The sequence below is a fragment of the Microcaecilia unicolor genome, chromosome 9, assembly GCF_901765095.1.
Source record: "Microcaecilia unicolor chromosome 9, aMicUni1.1, whole genome shotgun sequence".
NCBI classification, from domain to species: domain Eukaryota; kingdom Metazoa; phylum Chordata; class Amphibia; order Gymnophiona; family Siphonopidae; genus Microcaecilia; species Microcaecilia unicolor.
Window position 1 is genome coordinate 296,921 of NC_044039.1, and position 21,234 is coordinate 318,154.

The following is a 21,234-nucleotide window of genomic DNA, read 5'->3' on the forward strand; positions in this document are numbered from 1 at the left end:
GCACTTGGTTCAGTACCACCCAATCCTGTTACCAGTGGTCAGAACAGTTCTGCTTAGAGAGCCCAGGATCTCTCTACATTTATGTAGTACCATAAGGAGAATTTCTGAATGAGACAGAGGAAAGGATTGAACGACACTAATAAGTTCTGACTAACTTCTTCTGAGTGAAATGTACAGTTCTTTAGTAAATAAGTAAAAGAAAAGTCTTTGGGAACCTCAAGCACTTGTGTGGCATTTTAAGGAGTGGAAGTAAATTGTTGCCCCATCAGAGGCCCTTGGTTATCATTTATCCTATGAAGGACAAGCCTTGTGCCTACCCCATATGTTGGAGTACATTATGGCTGCATGCCAATAGGGTATGATGGGTTGTTGGATATTGCTTTTGGGTGAGTGGAGTACTTTGGGAAGGGTAGCACTTGCCATCCTGACATCTCTGCTTTTTCTCTACAGCCTGACGCAGGTGATTCGAAAGTTTGCCAAACAGTTGGATGACTGGTTAGAACTCGCTTTGCACGACTTGCCTGAAAACCTTCGAAATATCAAGTTTGAGTGTAAGTATTAATTTAATTTGATTAAATATAAGTATTTATTTTCCACTTAACTAACAATAATTCATGGTGGATTACAAACAGAAGAATAATACAAAACCACAGGCGAAAACAAAAAACTTCCACAAACCAGCGCAAGCAAACAACTCCAAAGGGTGGAAGGAATAAAAGCATCAAGGTGATCCAAAGTTGATAAAAATCAGTTTTTTATAATCACACAAGTTCCGACAAGCATACTCAACACTGGCTGTGTTTCAGCTTGATAGCCCTCATCAGGAGTATACTGCTAGGACTTCCCAAAAAAGGGACACTGCAGCATGTGATCACTGTTTGGAGATACAGAACTACAGATCTTTTGAATTGCAAGGCTTGATGTTTCACAACAGAACTTATATGAAGCTTCCCTTTAGGAAATCCTAGCAGTATGTTCCTGATAAAGGTTGTCAAGTCAAGACATGGCCAATGTTGAGAATGGTTGTCGGGACTTGTGCAATCAATAAAGAAGATGATTTTTATCAACTTTGGATCACCTTGTGTTCATTGGAAGCCGTATCTTCAAAGGATGTAAAAAGAATTGAAGCGGTGAAAAGGAAAGCTACGAGAATGGTATGGGATTTGCGTTACAAGACGTATGAAGGGAGACTTGTGGACCTGAACATGTATACTCTGGAGGAAAGGAGAAACAGGGGTGATATGATACAGACGTTCAAATATTTGAAAGGTATTAATCCGCAAACAAATCTTTTCCGGAGATGCGAAGGCGGTAGAACGAGAGGACATGAAATGAGATTGAGGGGGGGCAGACTCAGGAAAAATGTCAGGAAGTACTTTTTCACGGAGAGAGTGGTGGATACTTGGAATGCCCTCCCGCGGGAGGTGGTGGAGATGAATACAGTAACAGAATTCAAATATGCGTGGGATAAACATAAAAGAATCCTGTTCAGAAGGAATGTATCCTTGGGAGCTGAGCCGAGTTTAAGGTGGCAGAGCCGGTGGTGGGAGGCGGGGCTAGTGGTTGGGAGGCAGGGATAGTGCTGGGCAGACTTATACGGTCTGTGCCAGAGCCGGTGGTGGGAGGCGGGGCTGATGGTTGGGAGGCGGAGATAGTGCTGGGCAGACTTATACGGTCTGTGCCAGAGCTGGTGGTGGGAGGCGGGACTGGTAGTTGGGAGGCGGGGATAGTGCTGGGCAGACTTATATGGTCTGTGCCAGAGCTGGTGGTGGGAGGCGGGGCTGGTGGTTGGGAGACGGGGATAGTGCTGGCCTGACTTATACGGTCTGTGCCCTGAAGAGGACAGGTACAAATAAAAAGTAGCACATATGAATTTATCTTGTTGGGCAGACTGGATGGACCGTGCAGGTCTTTTTCTGCCGTCATCTACTATGTTACTATGTTCCCTTGATGCTTTTATTCCTTCTACCCTTTGGATTTGTTTGCTTGCAATACAGGATGAAATAGCTTGACTTTTAGGAACGTTAATAAACTGAACATTAGCCTCAATTTTAAGTCTTAAATTTGTCACATCCTTGGTTATTATTGAAGATACCTCCCAAGTACACTAAACTCCAGCAGGAATCATCTCAATTGAAACTTTCATCTCCCCAACCTCCTCCTCAAGATTTTTGATCCTAGATTCTTTTGTTTCCTGTACTGTCATAGAGATACTGTCATATCTGATATTGCTTAGCAAAGAGATTCCAACATAAATACACAGGCTGACCTGACTTGCTCTTAGTGATGTCATGTTCCTCCAACACACCAGTGTCCTTTTGAGCTGGTCCTTCCTAAGAGATAGTTTGAGACCCCCCCCCCCCCCTACTTCCACACCACCAGCCTTTCCAGTCACCAATAAAGGCTTTGGGGTAACTTCCTCAGCAAGTGCTATCCCCCTCCCCGAGCCAATGGCATCTTTGCATAATATTTGCATGAATCTGTGGCTGATGTCATCCAAAGACATCTTGTTACAAGTTGTAAAGGTGGAGTCCACTGATGTCTCCAACCCGAAGAATGGCACTAGGCTCCCTGGCCCCAGTGTTGACACAGCCAGGCCAGTTCCTGAAGTCAGTTCCTGAGATCCTGACCTCAACAAACTGGTATCCATTGGACCCTCCTCAGAGGCCTGCTGGGTTTTAGAAGGAAACCCCTTTCTTTTAACCATTATTAACTGAGGAAGTTGCCATGGTCAGAGAGCAGTACTAATACCACTGCCATCTTGGCTTTTTGACTACAGACTTGGGAAAATTTTTTAAAACATCTGGCCTTAGCCAGCACATACACCTCAGACCCTCTAAAATGCAGCTGTATAATTATAATGGTAGAAACAGTAAAATGACCAGATAAAAGCATAATCCTTATGTTTGTACTAAAATAAAGAGCTTTTAAAAAGTAGAGAAGCAAATTTCATCTCTTTTGTGTTCAACTTAATATTGTCATGCTGATAACAAAATTGTAACTTGTATGTCAAGCTGTACCTGTTACACCACCTTGGGTGAATCTCTTCATAAATAATGACATGGCACAGCAGTGTGTTACTGTCCAGAAGCATGAGCAAACAGAAAGACAGCAAAATCAAATGCAATTTATCAGAGTTAACAGCTCAGAAATTCCCCAATATTGCTATTCCACATCTAGTACTAGAAAGGGCAGTCCTTGAGATATCTAGTAAAATATTAAAAAGATACCTTGTATATGCTCATATTTTACCAGGTCCCTCTTAATAGTGGGTATCATTTAATTAATGTAATCTCTCTACAGTGCTGACACCGAGATACAATTTAGGGTGTGTGTTTCCTGCTCTAGAGAATCGTAAACCAGGTGGCTAAAAGCAGCTGAAACATCTAAGGTTTATACCAGCATGGCAACTCAAGGATTGCAACACTAGGGCACAGTAATCTGCTCAAAATAAACCATCAGCTTGGAGATCTCACCCTCCACCAAGTCCCAGAAACAAGAGACCTCCAGGCAGTCTCATCATATGTCTTCTTCTCTATTTGAGAGAGGCTCTGGAGCTTTCTGGAGTGTATCACCCAGATGTAAAGCAGTATTTCCTTCATGCAACAAAGCTGGAAACTTGGACTGAAGCAAGAGAGTTAATGATTTTACAGTTTCCGTACAGCACTGTTTCTTCTCTCTTCTCATGACTATGCTGGATTCCACCCCCCCCCCCCCCCCCCCAGTCTCTTCACTTTTAAATTGCTGCTTTTGGAAGGAGATTTTTGCTGTCTCATGTCCTTAATGCTGTAGTGGGACCCTTGACCTTGAGAACGGGAAATAGTCATAGAGTTCATTTCAGAACTTGTGTCTTGGAGTTTTTCACACTGACAAATATCTTTAAGGTTCAGTTTTATTATCATCATTATTATTATTATGTCTTCTTGAGCCAATCTGCTCATAAGGAAGAAAAAGTGCATCTTCCACACTTGTTGGTCTTATGTTTCATCAAGTGCGTTTAACCCATTGATATCCAGCTCAGTGAGGTCTTTTTCAACTGTTTGACACTACATCTTGTCTTGGCCTTCCTAGGCCTCTTTCCCCTTCTGGGTTCCAGTTCATGCCTTGCCTTGGTATGCGTTGTACTTTAATTCATTGTAGGTGCCCATCTAAGTGGCCATTGCTGTAGTATCTTACTAACTGATGGCAGTGTAATCACTTTGGTTTTAACCTTATCTTGCCAATTGGCATGTAGAATTCTTAAGCTGCATGAATCAAACCATCTAGTCTGTTTTGGAGAGTTTTCATTACTGTAAAGTCCAGTTTTAATATTTGCAAATGAAAGTATAATTCTAGTACTGCCTGTGGTTCTGTATTCACAAATGGTACATCGACATAATGGCTGGGCAGTAAATGGAGCTCCTGTGAACTGGAAGAAATTCAATGCATCAGTTTCTTAGCAGAATGTTGTATGGAAAACGACATTTCCCTCTCTCCTTTTCTTTGCATCCCAGTATCCAGAAGATTTTCCCAGATCCTAAGACGTCAGACATCTTTAAACCATCTGTGCCAGGTATGGAGAATATTACAAAAGATAATAACCGTATCAGACATTTAAAGGCATGGAAAGATACTTACTTATACAGGGAGTCGAGGAGTAGCCTAATGGTTAAAGCAGCAGGCTGAGAACCAGGGGAGCCCAGTTCAAAACCCACTGCAGTTCCTTCTGAACTTGAGCAAGTCAATTAACCCTCAATTGCCTCTGGTACAGATTTAGATTGTGAGCCCTCCAGGGACAGTATTTTACTTTATTTCTTCTGTTCTGCTTCTACCCATTGAGTTCAGTGCTGATCACAAGAAGAAGCAAATAGGCAGACCCTGTGAATTAACAGCCATTAAAATAATGCATGTTAATATAAAAGAGTTAACAACACAATTCTAATTATAAAAATTTCTTAAAAAGAAAAGCTTTCAAAACTTTCTTAAAACCAGGTAAACTTTGAATTTTTCTCAATTGTAGAAGAAGGGAATTCCATAGCCGAGGAGTCTCATACATAAGACTAGCAGAATAAATGGTCTTATTTTTTAAATTTACTAGGATTTGGATAGTGAAGAAGCTGTTTCGACTCGAAAGCCTCTGTCTTTGTTCACCATTTGAGCCTAACCAAGCAAATATTCTGGAGTTAATCCATAAAGGATCTTATGAACTATTGTGCAAACCTTAAATTGAATTTGAACCTCCACCGGTAACCAGTGGAACTCCCGCAGCAAAGGAGGAACAACTATCATATTTATGAGCAGAAATAATTAAGTGCTTGGCTGTATTTTGGATAGTTTGAATCTTCCTCAGAAGGCTTTTCTGACAACCTACATAAATGGTGTTCCTGTAATTCAGAACAGATAGAAGTAGGCTTTGAACAACCAATCTGAATGCATGGCTATCAAAGCAATTGTGTATCCTCCTGAGTTTTCTCATCAGCAAAAATGTAGGAGACTCTGATAGCTTTCAGGCTTGTATAGGGTATATTAAAAATAATACAGGGGGGGGGGAGCAGGGAAATTTTTCTACATTTTGCTGATATTTTTACCCTTGAATAAAGATGTCTCCGCTCATACTCACAGGAATGTCAACTACTATACTAGGTCATTCTCATAGGGTTTTGCAGCCCAAATGCATAGCCCTTCGTTTTTTTTAAACATTAATAGCATTTTAGAAATGCTATTTACATTTTAATTATGTATATTTCATACATTTCTAAATCTTGGTTTTACAACTTTAGAATGTGCATATGGTAAGGTGGTATAGTCTGGGCATGTTTTGGGTGGGGTGAAAAGTTCGCATGCTTTCCCCATTTCAGAAGAGGAATGCATGAACACAGGGACATCAAGGTTTTAGAAAGTTACTCCATTGGAGGGAGTAAAGATGTCACCCTCCCCTTAATCCCCCTGTGTTTTTCTTCTATCAAAAGTGATATTGGGATATGAAGCTCAGTGATAGCTTTGCACAAAATATATGTCTGTGTTTCTCAGATGGGTCAAATACACATATATTATTGGTAATTCAAAACAGACACATTTATGTTGTCATGTTGACCCTGCTGATACGTTAGACATTTATTCTCATGAAATAGATGCTGCCATTCCAAATAACTAATTCACAAACGTCCATTCAGTGATGTATTTTAGAACAGACTCTATGCTGGTAGGATCCCGACCTAAAGTGCAAATGGAACGTGACACATCCAGACCTGGATGTCTCTGTTCTGTCCCCACAGTTAACTGTTCATCTTCTCCATTGTTTGTAGTTCCAGCAGGTTTTCTAGGCTGGCTGTCACTGCCTGAGGGGTCCTTACAATCTGTGCTTTCATAGTTCAACGCCTGCATGGCAGGGGTGGGCAACCTCGGTCCTTGAGAGCCACAACTCAATCGGATTTTCAGGATTTTCCTAATGAATATGCATGAGATCTGTTTACGTCCATTGGAGGCAGTGCATGCAAATAGATCTCTTGCATATTTATTGGGGAAAACCTGAAAACCCAACTGGGTCGTGGCCCTCGAGGACCGAGGTTCCCACCTCTGCCATAGATGATACCCTCAACTGTAATAACCGTATTTCCACTCTTACTAGGAAATCTTTTCTTTTTTTATTGTTTGTTAGATTCATTCTGTTCAACCACTCTTGGATGTGCCAGCACTTAGACTTCTGGTTCTCTAACTTGTTCTCTCTAGACTTGATTATTTCAGTTCTTTACTGCCAGACCTGAAATCCTCCCAAATGCACCATTTTCAATTAATACAAAATACTGCTATAAAATTGCTCTTAGGAATGAACAAATTTGATAGATTTACCTCTTTACTTCTTGTTCCCCATCTCATGCAGAATTCCATTTAAGGGTCTGATTATATCTCCTCATTCCCTTTTTTCTCAGCAGTTCCCTAATTCCTTCCAACCCTACTGGACCCCTGTGCTCAGCTCACCATAATCTTTTAGTTGTCCCTTCCCATTTCACAGTTAAGTTTGATATGGCCTGTTCATTTTACTTTAAGATTGTTGCCTCTGGAGCCAACTTCCCCTGGAAATCAGATTAGAAACTTCTTTATAAAAATTCAAACAAGCTCCTAAAACAATTTATGTCAGAACTAGGCATTTCCACGTTTAGGAAAAGGGAAAGGACTTGATAACTGCCTTTCTTAGGTTTTTCAACTACATTCAAAGCGGTTTACATATATAGAGGTACTTATTTGTACCTGGAGCAATGGAGGGTTAAGTGACTTGCCCAGAGCACAAGGAGCTGCAGTGGGACTTGAACCCAGTTTCCCAGGATCAAAGTCTGCTGCAGTAACCACTAGGCTACTTCTCCACTAGCAACTTTCCATGTAGAATCTGAAATTTTATTTATTTTAGTTACATTTGAACCCCGCGCTTTCCCACTCATGGCAGGCTCAATGCGGCTTACATATACAGGTACTTATTTGTACCTGGGGCAATGGAGGGTTAAGTGACTTGCCCAGAGTCACAAGGAGCTGTGCCTGAAGTGGGAATCAAACTCAGTTCCTCAGTTCCCCAGGACCAGAGTCCACCACCCTAACCACTAGGCCACTCCTCCACGAGTAGCAAAATTTCTGAATCTCAACTCTCCATTCCTTGAGATTCCAGAATCTTGCTATCCTTTGAAGTTCTACATGGAATGTTACTACTCTTTGAGATTGTGCCTGGAATCTTGTTAATGGGACTTGATATACCTCCTTTCTGTGGGTTTTGCAATTACATTCAAAGCAGTTTACATAGTATATACAGGTACTTATTTGTACCTGGAGCAATGGAGGGTTAAGTGACTTGCCCAGAGTCACAAGGAGCTGCAGTGGGAATTGAACTCAGTTCCCCAGGATCAAAGTCCACTGCACTAACCACTAGGCTACTCCTCCACTCATTCCACCAATAAGAGCCAACCTCATCAGTGATGTTACAATGGCTTGATTGCCCGATACTTGGCTCACTTCTGATATTGTGATGTCATAAGGGAAACGGGACTTGATATACTGCCTTTCTGAGGTTTTTGCAACTACATTCAAAGCGGTTGAAATATATTCAGGTATTTATTTTGTACCAGGGGCAATGGAGGGTTAAGTGACTTGCCCAAGGTCACAAGGAGCTGTAGTGGGAATCAAACCCAGGTTACCAGGATCAAAGTCTGCTGCACTAACCATTAAGCTACTCCTGTTCTCAGAGAAAATGAAGCTACCTGTTTGTAATAGATGTTCTCTGAGGTCAATGAGGATTGTGGTTCATCAGTCACTGATATCCACAGCCACCCCTTCAGATATTGAGCTTATTAGTCTAATGACAGAACCGAAGTACGTTGGGGGACACAGACGCATGAGGGTTATATTTCATGCCCAGAGGTGTTCCAGAACTTCGACAGAAAGCTTTGGAGAAGGAAGACGTTGGCTAAGTGTGTGACTAATGAATTGTTCTCCTCAGAGAACACCTACAGCTAAGTAACTTCATTGTCCTTGGGTATGGATGTGGGACATAGTGGGATATTCAAAAAGATTTTTCCTTGTAAATTTGGGGATTTCTCAGTTATATATTGGTGTCTCAAAATCACTCCTCTTGCAGCATTGAATTTCAGTCCTGCAAACTCATTGGCTAGACAAAATTTTGCAATCAAGGGGGGGGGGGGGCTTTTGAGCTGTGCAGTTTGAGTTTAGTCAGAGATGCAAACTCTGCAGCACCTGATAAATCACAGAGTGATGAATAAATCAGATTAATGATGCCACTTGCTGTACTACTCAGTCTGGCTCTACTGTGTTTCTTTTAGGATGAGCACAACTGTTTGTCTACATACTCAAACGTCTTTTACCCCATTTGGGAATCTTTCCCTTCCAAGGATTAATGAGCGGTTCTTATTGTAGGCATCCCGTACGGTGATTCATAGCCCAGACATCACCTTTCAGATGCTGGAGGACTGGCGGAATGTGGATCTGAGCAGTATCACTAAGCAAACTCTGTACACCATGGAGGATTCTCGAGAGGAGCATCGAAAACTCATCGTAGAACGTAAGCTGAAAGTACAGCTCAGGGTCACTTTTTGCGGAGTTTCTTAACCAATTCATTGAAGTTGGAATAATTAAAATAGAACTGGAAACACAGAGAGAAATATAATGTAAATGTGCAGTTTTATTGTTGTTGTACTACTACTGCAATCTACTTCTTGCTGGCCTCCCACTTAGTCACCTCTCCCCTCTCCAGTCGGTTCAAAACTCTGCTGCCCGTCTCGTCTTCCTCATACTACCCCTCTCCTCAAGTCGCTTCACTGGCTCCCTATCCGTTTTCGTATCCTGTTGAAACTTCTTCTACTAACCTATAAATGTACTCACTTTGCTGCTCCCCAATATCTCTCCACACTCGTCTTTCCCTACACCCCTTCCTGTGCACTCCACTCCATGGATAAATCCTTCTTATCTGTTCCCTTCTCCACTACTGCCAACTCCAGACTTCGCGCCTTCTGTCTCGCTGCACCCTACGCCTGGAATAAACTTCCTGAGCCCCTACGTCTTGCCCCATCCTTGGCCACCTTTAAATCTAGACTGAAAGCCCACCTCTTTAACATTGCTTTTGACTCGTAACCACTTGTAACCACTCGCCTCCACCTACCCTCCTCTCCTCCTTCCTGTACACATTAATTGATTTGCTTACTTTATTTTTTGTCTATTAGATTGTAAGCTCTTTGAGCAGGGACTGTCTTTCGTCTATGTTTGTGCAGCGCTGTGTACGCCTTGTAGCGCTATAGAAATGCTAAATAGTAGTAGTAGTAGAGGAAGAAAGTGACAATTTCCTTCATCATCTTTGCTGTAGACTAAAAGCACATAATCCATTCTTCCCATCCTTCATTTTTTTGCTATGAACTGTGTGTCTGTTATCTGCTCTTTCTGTCCACTTGTGACAGAAGTAATCTGGTCTTTCAGATGGCATTTTGTACATATGCACAAGGGAAAAGTACTTCTCTCTCTGTGGACATCTTTAGATTTTCAGAGCAAAAGGATGTGTGTCCTTCCACTTTGAAAATTAGCCCAGAACAACTGTGCTTCCATTTGATCTACTCTTTGAGGTGCACACGTTTTCTGGAAAAATTATCACTGATACTGTCAAATTTTTTAAAGTGTAAGTCCTGACTGAAGACAGCTCTCGTACTCTCCTTGTAGTAAAACATGGCCCACTGTAAATACTGAGGTTAGTTAGGTCTCTCCTCTATAGCTGTGGATTTGGCCTTGTGGGTGGGAATTCTTTCTCCAGGACCCAGAAGCAGATTGTGTGCTGTTATGGGGTAATATTATAAGAGGTCTGAGTATGTAGAACATTGCATTCACGTGTTCAGTATACACACAAAGGGCAATTCTGTAAGTACATGGTCGTGGTTACATCCCCTACTGCAAGTAAATGCACAGAAAAGTAGTGAGTAGCATTAACAGACGTAGGTGTGCAAAGTGTTATATATATATTTGCTATAGGGCAGAAATGCATGGGGGTCATAAATATGGGCAGAGTATGGTGGTGACATGGGCGGGGCTCTCACTTCTGTGCATTCCTTATAGAATACTGAAAGTTACACCTATTTCAGCCGTATTTATGTTGCTTCATCCTATAGCTCGTGTAACTGGGGGCATGTGTCAGGCACTTTGGATACCGGGTTACACTAGTATTTTATAATGACACCTGTACACACAAGTGTCATTATACAATATGCTCCTATCATGTATTATCAGGCACCTGTTATACAACTGTTCCCATCCAGTTATTCAGTACCCAGCCATTTGTGGGCCTTTGGAAATGCCCAGAAGCTATCCAGGTGTGGAGAATATTCATGGTCGTACACGCCCAACTAACAGCCTGACTCCCCCTCCTCCCCCCAGACTACTCCTGCACTAATTATCAAGTGCCACGCGGATATTCAGTGGCAGTATCTGCTTCCATCCTGCTCAGTGTGATAGAACCAGGCAGGAGTTTCTCTTGAATGCTTAACTCACTGTGAATATTGACCACTCATAAAATTATATTCAATATAGGACTCTTCTAATAGCCCATTTCTGCCATGTATAGAGTGTTTAAACATTGACATGGACTCACAACTGTGCAGCCAAATACACCCATCTATGTATGGCAGGCTCTTGTGTATCTGTTATGCGTAGGCATGCTCTCATTATGAACACCACTTCACACTTGTATTCAAAAAGAATATTTGCACACAGCCTAAATGTTGGCCTCCTTGGTATATAATTGCCCCCTATGAGCATGAAAATAGGTAAACAAAATGCTTACTTCTCTGTAAGATACATATAGGCATTGCCTGGGTACCTCCCAGCAATCATTTTGTCTGTGCAGTACTGTCCTTCTGTGGCCCCTCAAGCAGCAGTTTCTTTGGCTGCTCCTTCAGACATCGGGATGTTCTGAGGCATTTCTGTCAGTCTTTCTAATGAGATGGATCTCATTGCTTCCAGATCCTTCCGTGCTGAATATGATAGTGTGGGGCTTCCAGAGAAGTGAATTTCAGACAGGTCTTTCTGCCTGTGTCTCACTAAACCATTTGTGCAATTCCTTTCCTCCCTGTCTAAGGCTAACGCCAGCCCTGTCTTTGTTCCCACTACCCAATGTCTATACAATGTTCAAGTTGGCTTGCTCATCAACACCTCCATATAGGAACAAAAGCCCCTTGATCTATGATGATGTTCCTCAAGAAAAGCAGTGGCATTTTCTTTCTGTGACTGAAACATGGCATAAAGATGGATGACCCTACTTTCACCAATTCTTGTCGCCAAAGTTTTCCTTTCCTTTATACTGTTTTCTGATGATTTCTCACTGGATGAATGTCGATAAGCTCAAATTAAATGTAGGTTCTTTAGACAGGTAGTAGTAGGGTCTGTGCTCGTCCACAGTGGAAATTGCAGCTTGCTGGTATCTCTATTCCCCTACAGACAACTGTTAGGCGCTTGGGAATTATACTTGACTCCACTTTGACTGGAGAATCCCATGTTGTCGGGTCACTATCTCGTGCTAAGCTACATTGTTTATACCAAGTTTTTTTTCATGGCTGCTCTGCAATTATGGAACTGTCTTCCACTAGAAATTAGACTAGAGTCACATTATATTTATTTCCATAAGCAATTGAAAACTTAATTGTTTAAACAAATATGTGTTATCTTTTTAATGTATTTCTGATGCTTTTAAAATTCATCCTTCTCTTACTATTTTATAGAATTATGTGATTGTGAACCAGCTTGAGCTTTTTTGGTACTGACAATATATGAATATCATGTATTAGTATAAAGTAGTGTGGTTGTGTTGTTAGTCTTTGTTAAAGGTTAATTTTTAAAAAAGTAAAAAATAAAAATAAAGTATTGAACTAGTTTAATATATGTTTCCACTAGTTTTCACAAGTTAAAACCAATAAGAAGTTATCACCTTTATAGTCTTCTTTTTTTCTTTGTTTTTATTATCCTTTAATATTTACCTGTAGCCATTGTGTGTCTTGTTTCATGAACATGGTGGTCAATAGAAATCAAACAAAATAAAACATGGAAAAGAAAATAAGATGATACCTTTTTTATTGGACATAACTTAATACATTTCTTGATTAGCTTTCGAAGGTTGTCCTTCTTTGTCTGATCGGAAATAAGCAAATGTGCTAGCTGACAGTGTATATAAGTGAAAACATTCAAGCATTGTTATGACAGTCTGACAGGGTGGGAGGATGGGGGTGGGTAGGAGGTATGCATGAGGACATACCTCCTACCCACCCCCATCCTCCCACCCTGTCAGACTGTTATAGTAATGCTTGAATGTAACCTTCGAAAGCTAATCAAGAAATGTATTAAGTTATGTCCAATAAAACAGGTATCATCTTATTTTCTTTTCCATGTTTTATTTTGTTTGATTTCTATGATTACCTTAAGGGTGGACTAACATGGCTACCACACTCCTCTACTTATGAACATGGTGGGTAATTTCATGTCTCTGCTGATGACATCATGATGTTTATCCCATTCTCTCCAAACGTTCATGTTCATATACTGCTTAAGGGCTATTTTTACAAAGCTGCGGTACTGATTAGCGGCATCCTGAATGCGAAGACACCCATTCAATTCCCATGAGTTTCTTCGCATTCAGCACACGCTAATTGGTCGCATCACTTTGTAAAAGGAACCCTGAGTCTAAAGAATCTATGCAATTTGCATGATTAAAAACAAATGGGGAAAAAAGAGGGAGACAAGGACAAATACAGGACAGACAAGAGACTATGGGAAAAAATAGGAAGAGGGGGAAAAGGGGAGTTACCATATTACATGATGGAGAATACTAAAGGAGGGTAGAGAAACATAAAGGCAGGGAAACAAACCTTCGTATTATGATTATGGGTGGTGCAAAGTGATGTACTGACTTATTTTCCTTTCTTTTCTAGTATATCAGGAATTCGATCACCTACTGGAGGAACAATCGCCCATTGAATCTTACATTGAGTGGCTGGATTCCATGGTGGACAGATGTGTGGTGAAGGTTAGTCAGTATGTATTGCAGCAATTTACCATTATTCAACATTTACATTGCTCTAGAAGGTGTATGAAGTGACTGACTGGGTTAGGAACTGATTGAGTGGAAGGAGACAGAGGGTAGTGGTAAATGAGGAAAGGTTGAGTTCTTTGGCCTGTTCTTGTTAACATTTTTGTAAGTGATGTTGCTGAAGGGCTATCTGGTAAGGTTTGCCTCTTGCGGACGATACCAAAATCTACAATAGGGTTGACACCCCTAATGGCATGGAATACATGAGGAAGGACCTAGTGAAGCTTGAAGAATGTTCTGGAATTTGGCAACAAAGATTTAATGCTAAAAAAAATGCAAGATCATGCATTTGGGCTGCAAAACCATGAGGGTACAGTACAGTTTGGGGGTGAAGAACCTTTGTGCTGAAAAGAGGAGCAGCACTTGGGTGATCATATGTAATGAACGTAAGGTGGCCAAATAGGTAGAAAAGGTGATGGCAAAAGCTAGAAGGATGCTTGGGTGCTTAGGGAGAGGAATGGCCAGTAGAAAAAAGGAGGTGATGATGCCTCTCTTTAAGACTCTGGTGAGACCTCATTTTAGAATATTGTGTACAGTTCTGGAGGCACATCTTCAAAAAGAAATAAATAGGATGGATTTGGGCCAGAGGGCAACTACTAAAATGGTCAGTGGTCTTCATAGTAAAGTGTATGGGGACAGACTTAAAGATCTCAATATGTACATTTTGGAAGAAAGTCAGGTGAGGGGAGATATGATATGATAGACACATTTAAATACATATGCAGCATAAATGCACAGAAAGCAAGTCACTTTCCATTGAAAGGAAGTTCTGGAACGAGAGGGATAGGATGGAAGTGAAAAGGGATTCACTGAGAAGTAACCTGAGGCAATACTTCTTCATTGAAAGGGTGATGAATTCATGGAATGGTCTCCCAGTTGGTTGTGGGGACAAAAACAGTATCTGAATTCAGTCAGCTTGGGACAAGTATATTAGGATTTCTAAGGCAGTGATAGGGAGAGTAGATGGCATGGATGGACAGACAGACAGGATAAGCCATATGGTCTTTATCTGTCTTCATTTTTCTGTTTCTGAGTGACTTCACTTTGCCTACCTAGGTGTTTTCATAGAAGAAAGTATATCCATCTGGAACCAATTGGTTAAGCCAGCTTTCAGTAATGCCCAAGACAGAAAAACCTTGATCTACTACTACTACTTATCATTTCTAAAGCACAACTAGATGTACGCAGCGCTGTACACTGGACATAAAGAGACAGTCCCTGCTCGAAAGAGCTTACAATCTAACTAGGACAGACAAACAGGACAACTAAGGGATAAGGGAATTGCTAAGGTGGGAATGATAAACATGGGTACTGAACAAGTGAGTAAGGGTTAGGAGTTAAAAGCAGCATCAAAGAGGTGGACTTTTAGCCTAGATTGAAGACAGCCAGAGATGTAGCTTGACGTGCCGGCTCAGGAAGTCTATTCCAGGCATATGGAATAGACTTCCTGAGCCGGTACGTCAAGCTGCTGAATAAGGTTCCACAATAGAGCCGATCGATATCCTCTTTAAAGATCTAGCATTAAGCACACCAGTTTTCAATGAGAAGGGCAAAAGCACAATCTTGCATTCATGCAGAAGAGATGGTGGAATTTAGGCAATAAATGAGATTTCCTACCTGCTGGGCAAGCAGAGAAACTCAAGGATACAAAGAACAATGGCCAAAAAGCATTTATGAGACCACAAGTCAAAACAGGGAAAACCAAAACAAACATGCAAAGAAACTCCAAAAAAGGTAAAAGCACCATTTCTGTTGCTGCCCCTTATAGCCAGCCCATGGGGTGATGTCGCTAGCCAAGAGCCAAGTTCAAAGGTAAAGAAAGAACTGACGTCACCTCCAGGTCAGATTGGGTAGTGGGTCCAGATAGAGCCCAAGACTAGGAAACAAAAATGAACAGGGTAACAGTCAGATACAAAGCGAAGCCCACACTGGAAGTACAGTTATTGTAGGCTCGTGTTGTCAGAACAGTCTTACTATAATTTAAACAGCTAATCTCTTATCTATGAATGGCAATGGGGAAAAAACAAGTAGAGATTTTCAACAGTTTGCTAGCAAAGAATTTAGCAAATTCTGCAATGCAGAAAGGCAAGGGACAGTTTTAAAAGATAGAATTTCCCATTACAATATTTCTTAGTTTACTGCTGTAGTTTGCAAAGGGCATTAGTCCCTCCCATTCTTTGCCCTGCTGTGTGATAGAGCACATTTGAAAATCCCTTTTTGTCTCTCTCTTCCAGGTAGCTGCTAAGAGACAAGGTTCCCTGAAGAAAGCAGCTCAGCAGTTTCTCTTAATGTGGTCCTGTTTTGGAACCCGAGTGATTCGGGACATGACCCTACACAGTGCACCCAGCTTTGGTACGGACTATTTCATGACATTCTTTTTTCAGTGTTAATACCGAGCAGGAATGTCACATGGAAGCCTGCTATCAAGTGATACTGTCACTCACCTAAGTTTCTCCATGTTACAGACTAGAAACCAAGCAGCAGTTGCGTGTCCTATGGCCTGTGTGCATTTTACAGTTGGCCTTCTGTAGCCATTGCTCTGTTGCCCCATGTATTCCCCTGCCTGCTCGCTCTCTCTCTCTCTCTCTCTTGCTCACCAGTGTAGCAGTCTTCAATGAACCCTTTGATAGGAAGTAGCTACAGAGCAATTTGTTCATTATAAAGCTTTTCAGGATAAGGCGAACACAAAAACACTTAGACTCCTTCTCCAATGGAACTCTCAGATGAAAACCCTCCCTTGGGATATCTCGACTCCTTATCTCTTGAATATTTTTCCTGTAGTCTCTGAATCATTGTCTCCTCTGATCTGGATTGATTGAGCTCACTTACTTTCACACTTTCTACAACAACTGGTTCTCTCCTCACAATTACATCGTTAGTTAAAAAATAAAAATACAGTGTATACAGTCCTTCAAGGGATTCACTAACTCCTTGATCAGTAAAGTGGTTTGGCACATTTAACAGACAGAGAAAGCAAGGAAGACAAGAGAACACACCAACCCCACAAAAAAAGAATTGATGGGAGCAGGCCTACACCAGCTCCCTGCTGGCCCTGACAAAGAGAAAATGGTTCTTTGTTTTATTCTCCATTCCTTGCCTAACAGTTCCCAAATTCTGTTGTGTTTGTTTGTTTGTTTGTTTTTAATCAGTACCACACACTGAGCACAAGATTTCAATGTATTGGCCATGATGATGCCTGGATCCTTTTCTTGGACTACTTGGAAAACTGAGGGCCCAATGTGGAAAACTTAAAGGGTCAGCTAGGTGCTTTTTTTGACCGGTTCTGATTAGCGAGCACGTTATTCAGCAAGAGATGCATAAAGGGTTTCTGGGGGGTGTTTTCTGTTCATGGCAGCTGACAATGGGAATGGTATGCTAATTAATTTAAATGAGCTGACCAGTATTCAAATGTGCATTTCAAGAGATGCACAACCGTTTCCAACCGATGCAGAGAAAGGAACGCCTACCTTATCCGAGGGAATTTTAACGGTGGTCAGGAGCTGTCAGTACTGCCTTTGGATCTCGCCTATGGTCTCTTGAAGTGTCTCTAAATAAAGTGTCGGCCACCATCCTCCCTCTCTCTTCTGGGAGGGAATCCTGCCCAGGACCGCTGCTGTGCTTCTCTATGTCCCCCTGCCTCTGTCAGCTGCTGGCGTCACTTCCTGGCTCTCTGCGTCTTCCCTGCCCTTTCCCGCTCGCCAGTGACTATGATCCCAGTCCTCTGTGCCCCTGGCCACCACCACTCGTTCCCATAATTTGGATGTTTCAAGTTGTAAAATGGATGTCACGAGCACATGACCATCCATTTCTTATGTATTTTAGAACAGGCTGTATGTCAGCAGATCCTTTTCTAAAATATATGAGAAATGGACATCCATATTCTGAGCTGGATGCCCTTTTCTAAAATGCCCTTCCACTCAACCAGCTCACTTTCATCCGTGGAGTTCCCTTGGCTAAATTCATGTTGCCCGACAGGGTTAATTTAGTCCTAGGCTTAACCCACTGCATGCAGGGAATTTTAGTCTTGCCTTTTGTAGGGAACTCACTTGGGAAAGCAGAACTGCAAGTCTCCGCAAACAATGGGCTGAACCCAGGACTGAATAAACCTTGTTGGGCAAATCTGATACCAATTGGAAACTCTAGATCACTTGGACATTTTGGGGGAAGACCTGCATTAAAGCATCTGATGGGAAACTAATCCTTTCCTTGTTTCTTTGTTTGCAGGTTCATTTCACCTCATTCACCTAATGTTTGATGATTATGTGCTGTATCTGCTCGAGTCCCTTCACTTCCAGGAGAGGGCCAATGAGCTAATGAGGGCCATGAAAGGGGAAGGAAGCACTGGTAAGGCTGCTTGTGCTGCATGACTATATTTTATTGCAAAGTGCCCATTCTTTATAAGTCATTGTCAGGATACCCAGCACTGTACCGTACCAGCACAGAGCACTCATCAGTCAGAAGCTTTTTCAGCACGAATAGGTTAAGGCAGTAGTGGAACTGAGATTTACAGGTTTCATGACTCTCTGGTTTAATATATTGGATAACTCCACCATCATCGTGTCAGCCTCTTATGCACCACTGCCAGCTTCACCCTCTGTGGTGCTGCAGCTCAAAAACATATTTCTAATCTAATTTTCATTGCAGTACTATTCCAGTGTATAAACAATGTATGTTAACCCTTATTTGTAAGTTACCTTTTAAACTAAAATGTACATCCCTCTGGGCATTCCTGTTCTTCCAGGAGGTGGTTTATAGTTACATTTATAAATCAAACAAATATATAAATCTCTCTAGAGACATACACTAGGTTATCCCGCCAGTGCCTGAGTTGTAAAAGACTCCCCGTTCAGGACCTTGAAGCACAGCTGATCCTTCCGCCTCCTCCACAAAAGTCTTGATCAGGTCCTAACCTATATCAGAGTCTGCTGCCTCAACTCAGATACAATGATCCTCTTTCAGCTGCAACCTGTTCTGCTTCCACTGTCATAAGAACGTAAGCGTTGCTATACTGGGACAGTCCGAAGGTTCATCAAGCCCAGTATCCTGTTTCCAACAGTGGCCAATCCAGGCCACAAGTACCCGGCAAGATCCCAGAACAGTAAAACAGATTTTATGCTGCTTATCCTAGAAATATAACAATCAAAACTTCACAAACAATGGCAACACTCCACTCTTATGTTTTGAAAAATACATAACAAACTGTAGATGGAGTGACAGTAGCCCAGAAGAGTAAATCACTTTTTTTTTTTGATGAGGGGACGTCTCATAAGGTCACATGGGCACTTTATGGCATTAGACGTATACCAGCAAGTTGATCAGATACAGGCAAGAGATTTCCATGAAGTGCATGATGCCACAGTATGATCAGATGAGAATTGAGAAACTGGTGGTTTTCAGTAGGATTCAGATAAGTCAAGTCTTTCTGATAAATCAAAATTTTCTGCACTGAATTAAGCTCATGCTAGAGATTTTTAACGATAGTGCACAGAAGAAAAAAATAAATAAGTAAAATTAATGTGGTACACTACGACACCCTAAGACATTTGTAAGCTATATACACAGAAGCACAGGAGTGTGAAGCAAGTTGTGTGCATTATCGGAGGTTGGGGGCTGTCAATGATTATAAACTGTCACGAATGAGAGGCGGGCTAAGAGTATGCCATAAAGTGCCCATGTGACCTTATGAGATGTCCCCTCATCAAAAAAAAAACACGTGATTTCCTCTTCTGGGCTACTGTCGCTCCATCTACAGTTTGTTGTGTATCCTAGAAATAAGCAGAGGATTTTCCCCAAGTCCATCTTAATAATGGCTTATGGACTTTTCTTTTAGGAAGGTCTCCAAACCTTCTCTTGAAGCCTGCTCCAGGTATTCTTTCTTGTCAGCCTCCTCCCATGACACCTGCTCCAGATGTTCTCTCTTGTTGGCTTCTCTTACCCTGTCCCCTCTCATGATGTCTGTCCCAGATGTCTCTCCTGCCTTGTCCCATTTGTGCTGTCTCTTCTCATGAAGCCTGGTCCAGTTGTTCCCTCTTGTTGGTTTCACTTGGACTGTGTCTTCTCATGAAGGCTTGTCCAGATGTTCTCTTTTGTTGGCTTTACTTGTAGTGTCTCATCTCATGAAGCCTGGTCCAGTTGTTCCCTCTTGTTGGTTTCACTTGGACTGTGTCTTCTCATGAAGGCTTGTCCAGATGTTCTCTTTTGTTAGCTTTACTTGTAGTGTCTCATCTCTTGAAGCCTGGTTCAGATGTTCTTTCTTGTTGGTTTCGCTTGGACTGGTTCTTCTCATGAAGCTTGGTCCAGATGTTCTCTCTTGTTGGTCTTGCCTGGATTTCTCCTCACATGATGGCTGCTATAGGTATTCTCTGGTTGATCCTACTTAGAGTCTCCTCTAATACTTTCTTTCTTCTGCAGAACAATAGCTAGACACTTGTTTTATTCTGTTTCTCTAGGAATTTTGGTAAAGGAAAATGGCATTGTTTTGTATATTTTTGGTTTACTTTTGTGACCTTTTACTCTATCTGTTGGTCTCTGCCCTCTTTTCCTGTGTGTTTCTCTCTCTACTCTCTCCTTTGTACCTTTCTGTTTGCCTGTCCTCTTGTCCATGTCTCTCTTTGGCCTTCTCCTCTCCCTCTCTGTGTGTTTCTATTCCTTTACCCCTCTTGCTGAATATATCTCTCTTGTGTGATTCTTCTGTGTCCCCTTTCCTATGTCTCTCTCTCTCTTTCTCTCTCTCTCTCTCTCTCTCTCTCACTTCCCTTGACGTGTCCCTGCTCTTCTCTGATATCCCTTCTTATATATCTCTCGTGTGTCTGTTCTATCTGCATTCATCTCATTTTTCTTCCTTCCTTAATGTCTCCCCATTTTCTCTCTCCTTTCTCCTTATATCTCTGTTCCCTGTGTGTCTCTGCTCTTCTCCTTTCTATCTCATTTGTGTATCTCTCTGTGCTTATCCTGTCCTCCCTCCCTCTTGTATAGAATAACTTTGAAAAATTAGCATTTTAATTTAATATTCTGATATATATTAATTTTTAGTAACTTTTGTTGATAATTTTAAGGATTATGTATTATTCCTAGTAACTGTCTACTCCAAGGTTCAGGATGGTTAACATAACATAACATAAATTGCCATATTGGGTCAGACTGAAGGTCCGTCAAGCTCAGTATCTTGTTTCCAGCAGTGGCCAATCCAGGTCACAAATATTCAGCAAGATTCCAAAAGAGTAAAACAGATTTTATGCTGCTCATCCTAGAAATAAGCAGTGGAATTTCCCAAGTTCATCTTAATAATGGCTTATGGACTTTTTTTTTAGGAAATTATCCAAACCTTTTTAAAACCCTGCTATGCTAACTGCTTTTACCACATTCTCTGGCAGCGAATTCCAGAGTTTAATTACATGTTGAGTGAAGAAATATTTTGTCTGGTTTGTTTTACGTTTACTACTTAGTAGCTTCATTGTGTGCCCCCTAGTCCTAGTATTTTTGGAAAGAGTAAACAAGCAATTCACATCTACCCGTTCTACTCTACTCAGACCTCTATCATATCTCTTCTTGAAGCTAAACAGCCCTAGTCGCTTTAGCCTTTCCTCATAGGGAAGTCATCCCATCCACGTTATCGTTTTAATCGCTCTTCTCTGCATCTT

At 41.5% G+C, this 21,234-nt stretch overlaps 1 protein-coding gene across 1 annotated transcript in view; it reads left to right on the top strand.

The window, feature by feature from the left end:
• RFX4 (regulatory factor X4) overlaps window positions 1-21,234 on the top strand; it is a 94,100-nt gene that overhangs the window by 50,877 nt on the left and 21,989 nt on the right. Inside the window, exons 10-15 of the mRNA XM_030214809.1 lie at window positions 451-551; window positions 4,494-4,552; window positions 8,896-9,040; window positions 13,437-13,531; window positions 15,829-15,946; window positions 17,819-17,938. Of these exons, the coding sequence (XP_030070669.1) occupies window positions 451-551; window positions 4,494-4,552; window positions 8,896-9,040; window positions 13,437-13,531; window positions 15,829-15,946; window positions 17,819-17,938 (638 nt within the window). The remainder of the gene's footprint in view (window positions 1-450; window positions 552-4,493; window positions 4,553-8,895; window positions 9,041-13,436; window positions 13,532-15,828; window positions 15,947-17,818; window positions 17,939-21,234) is intronic.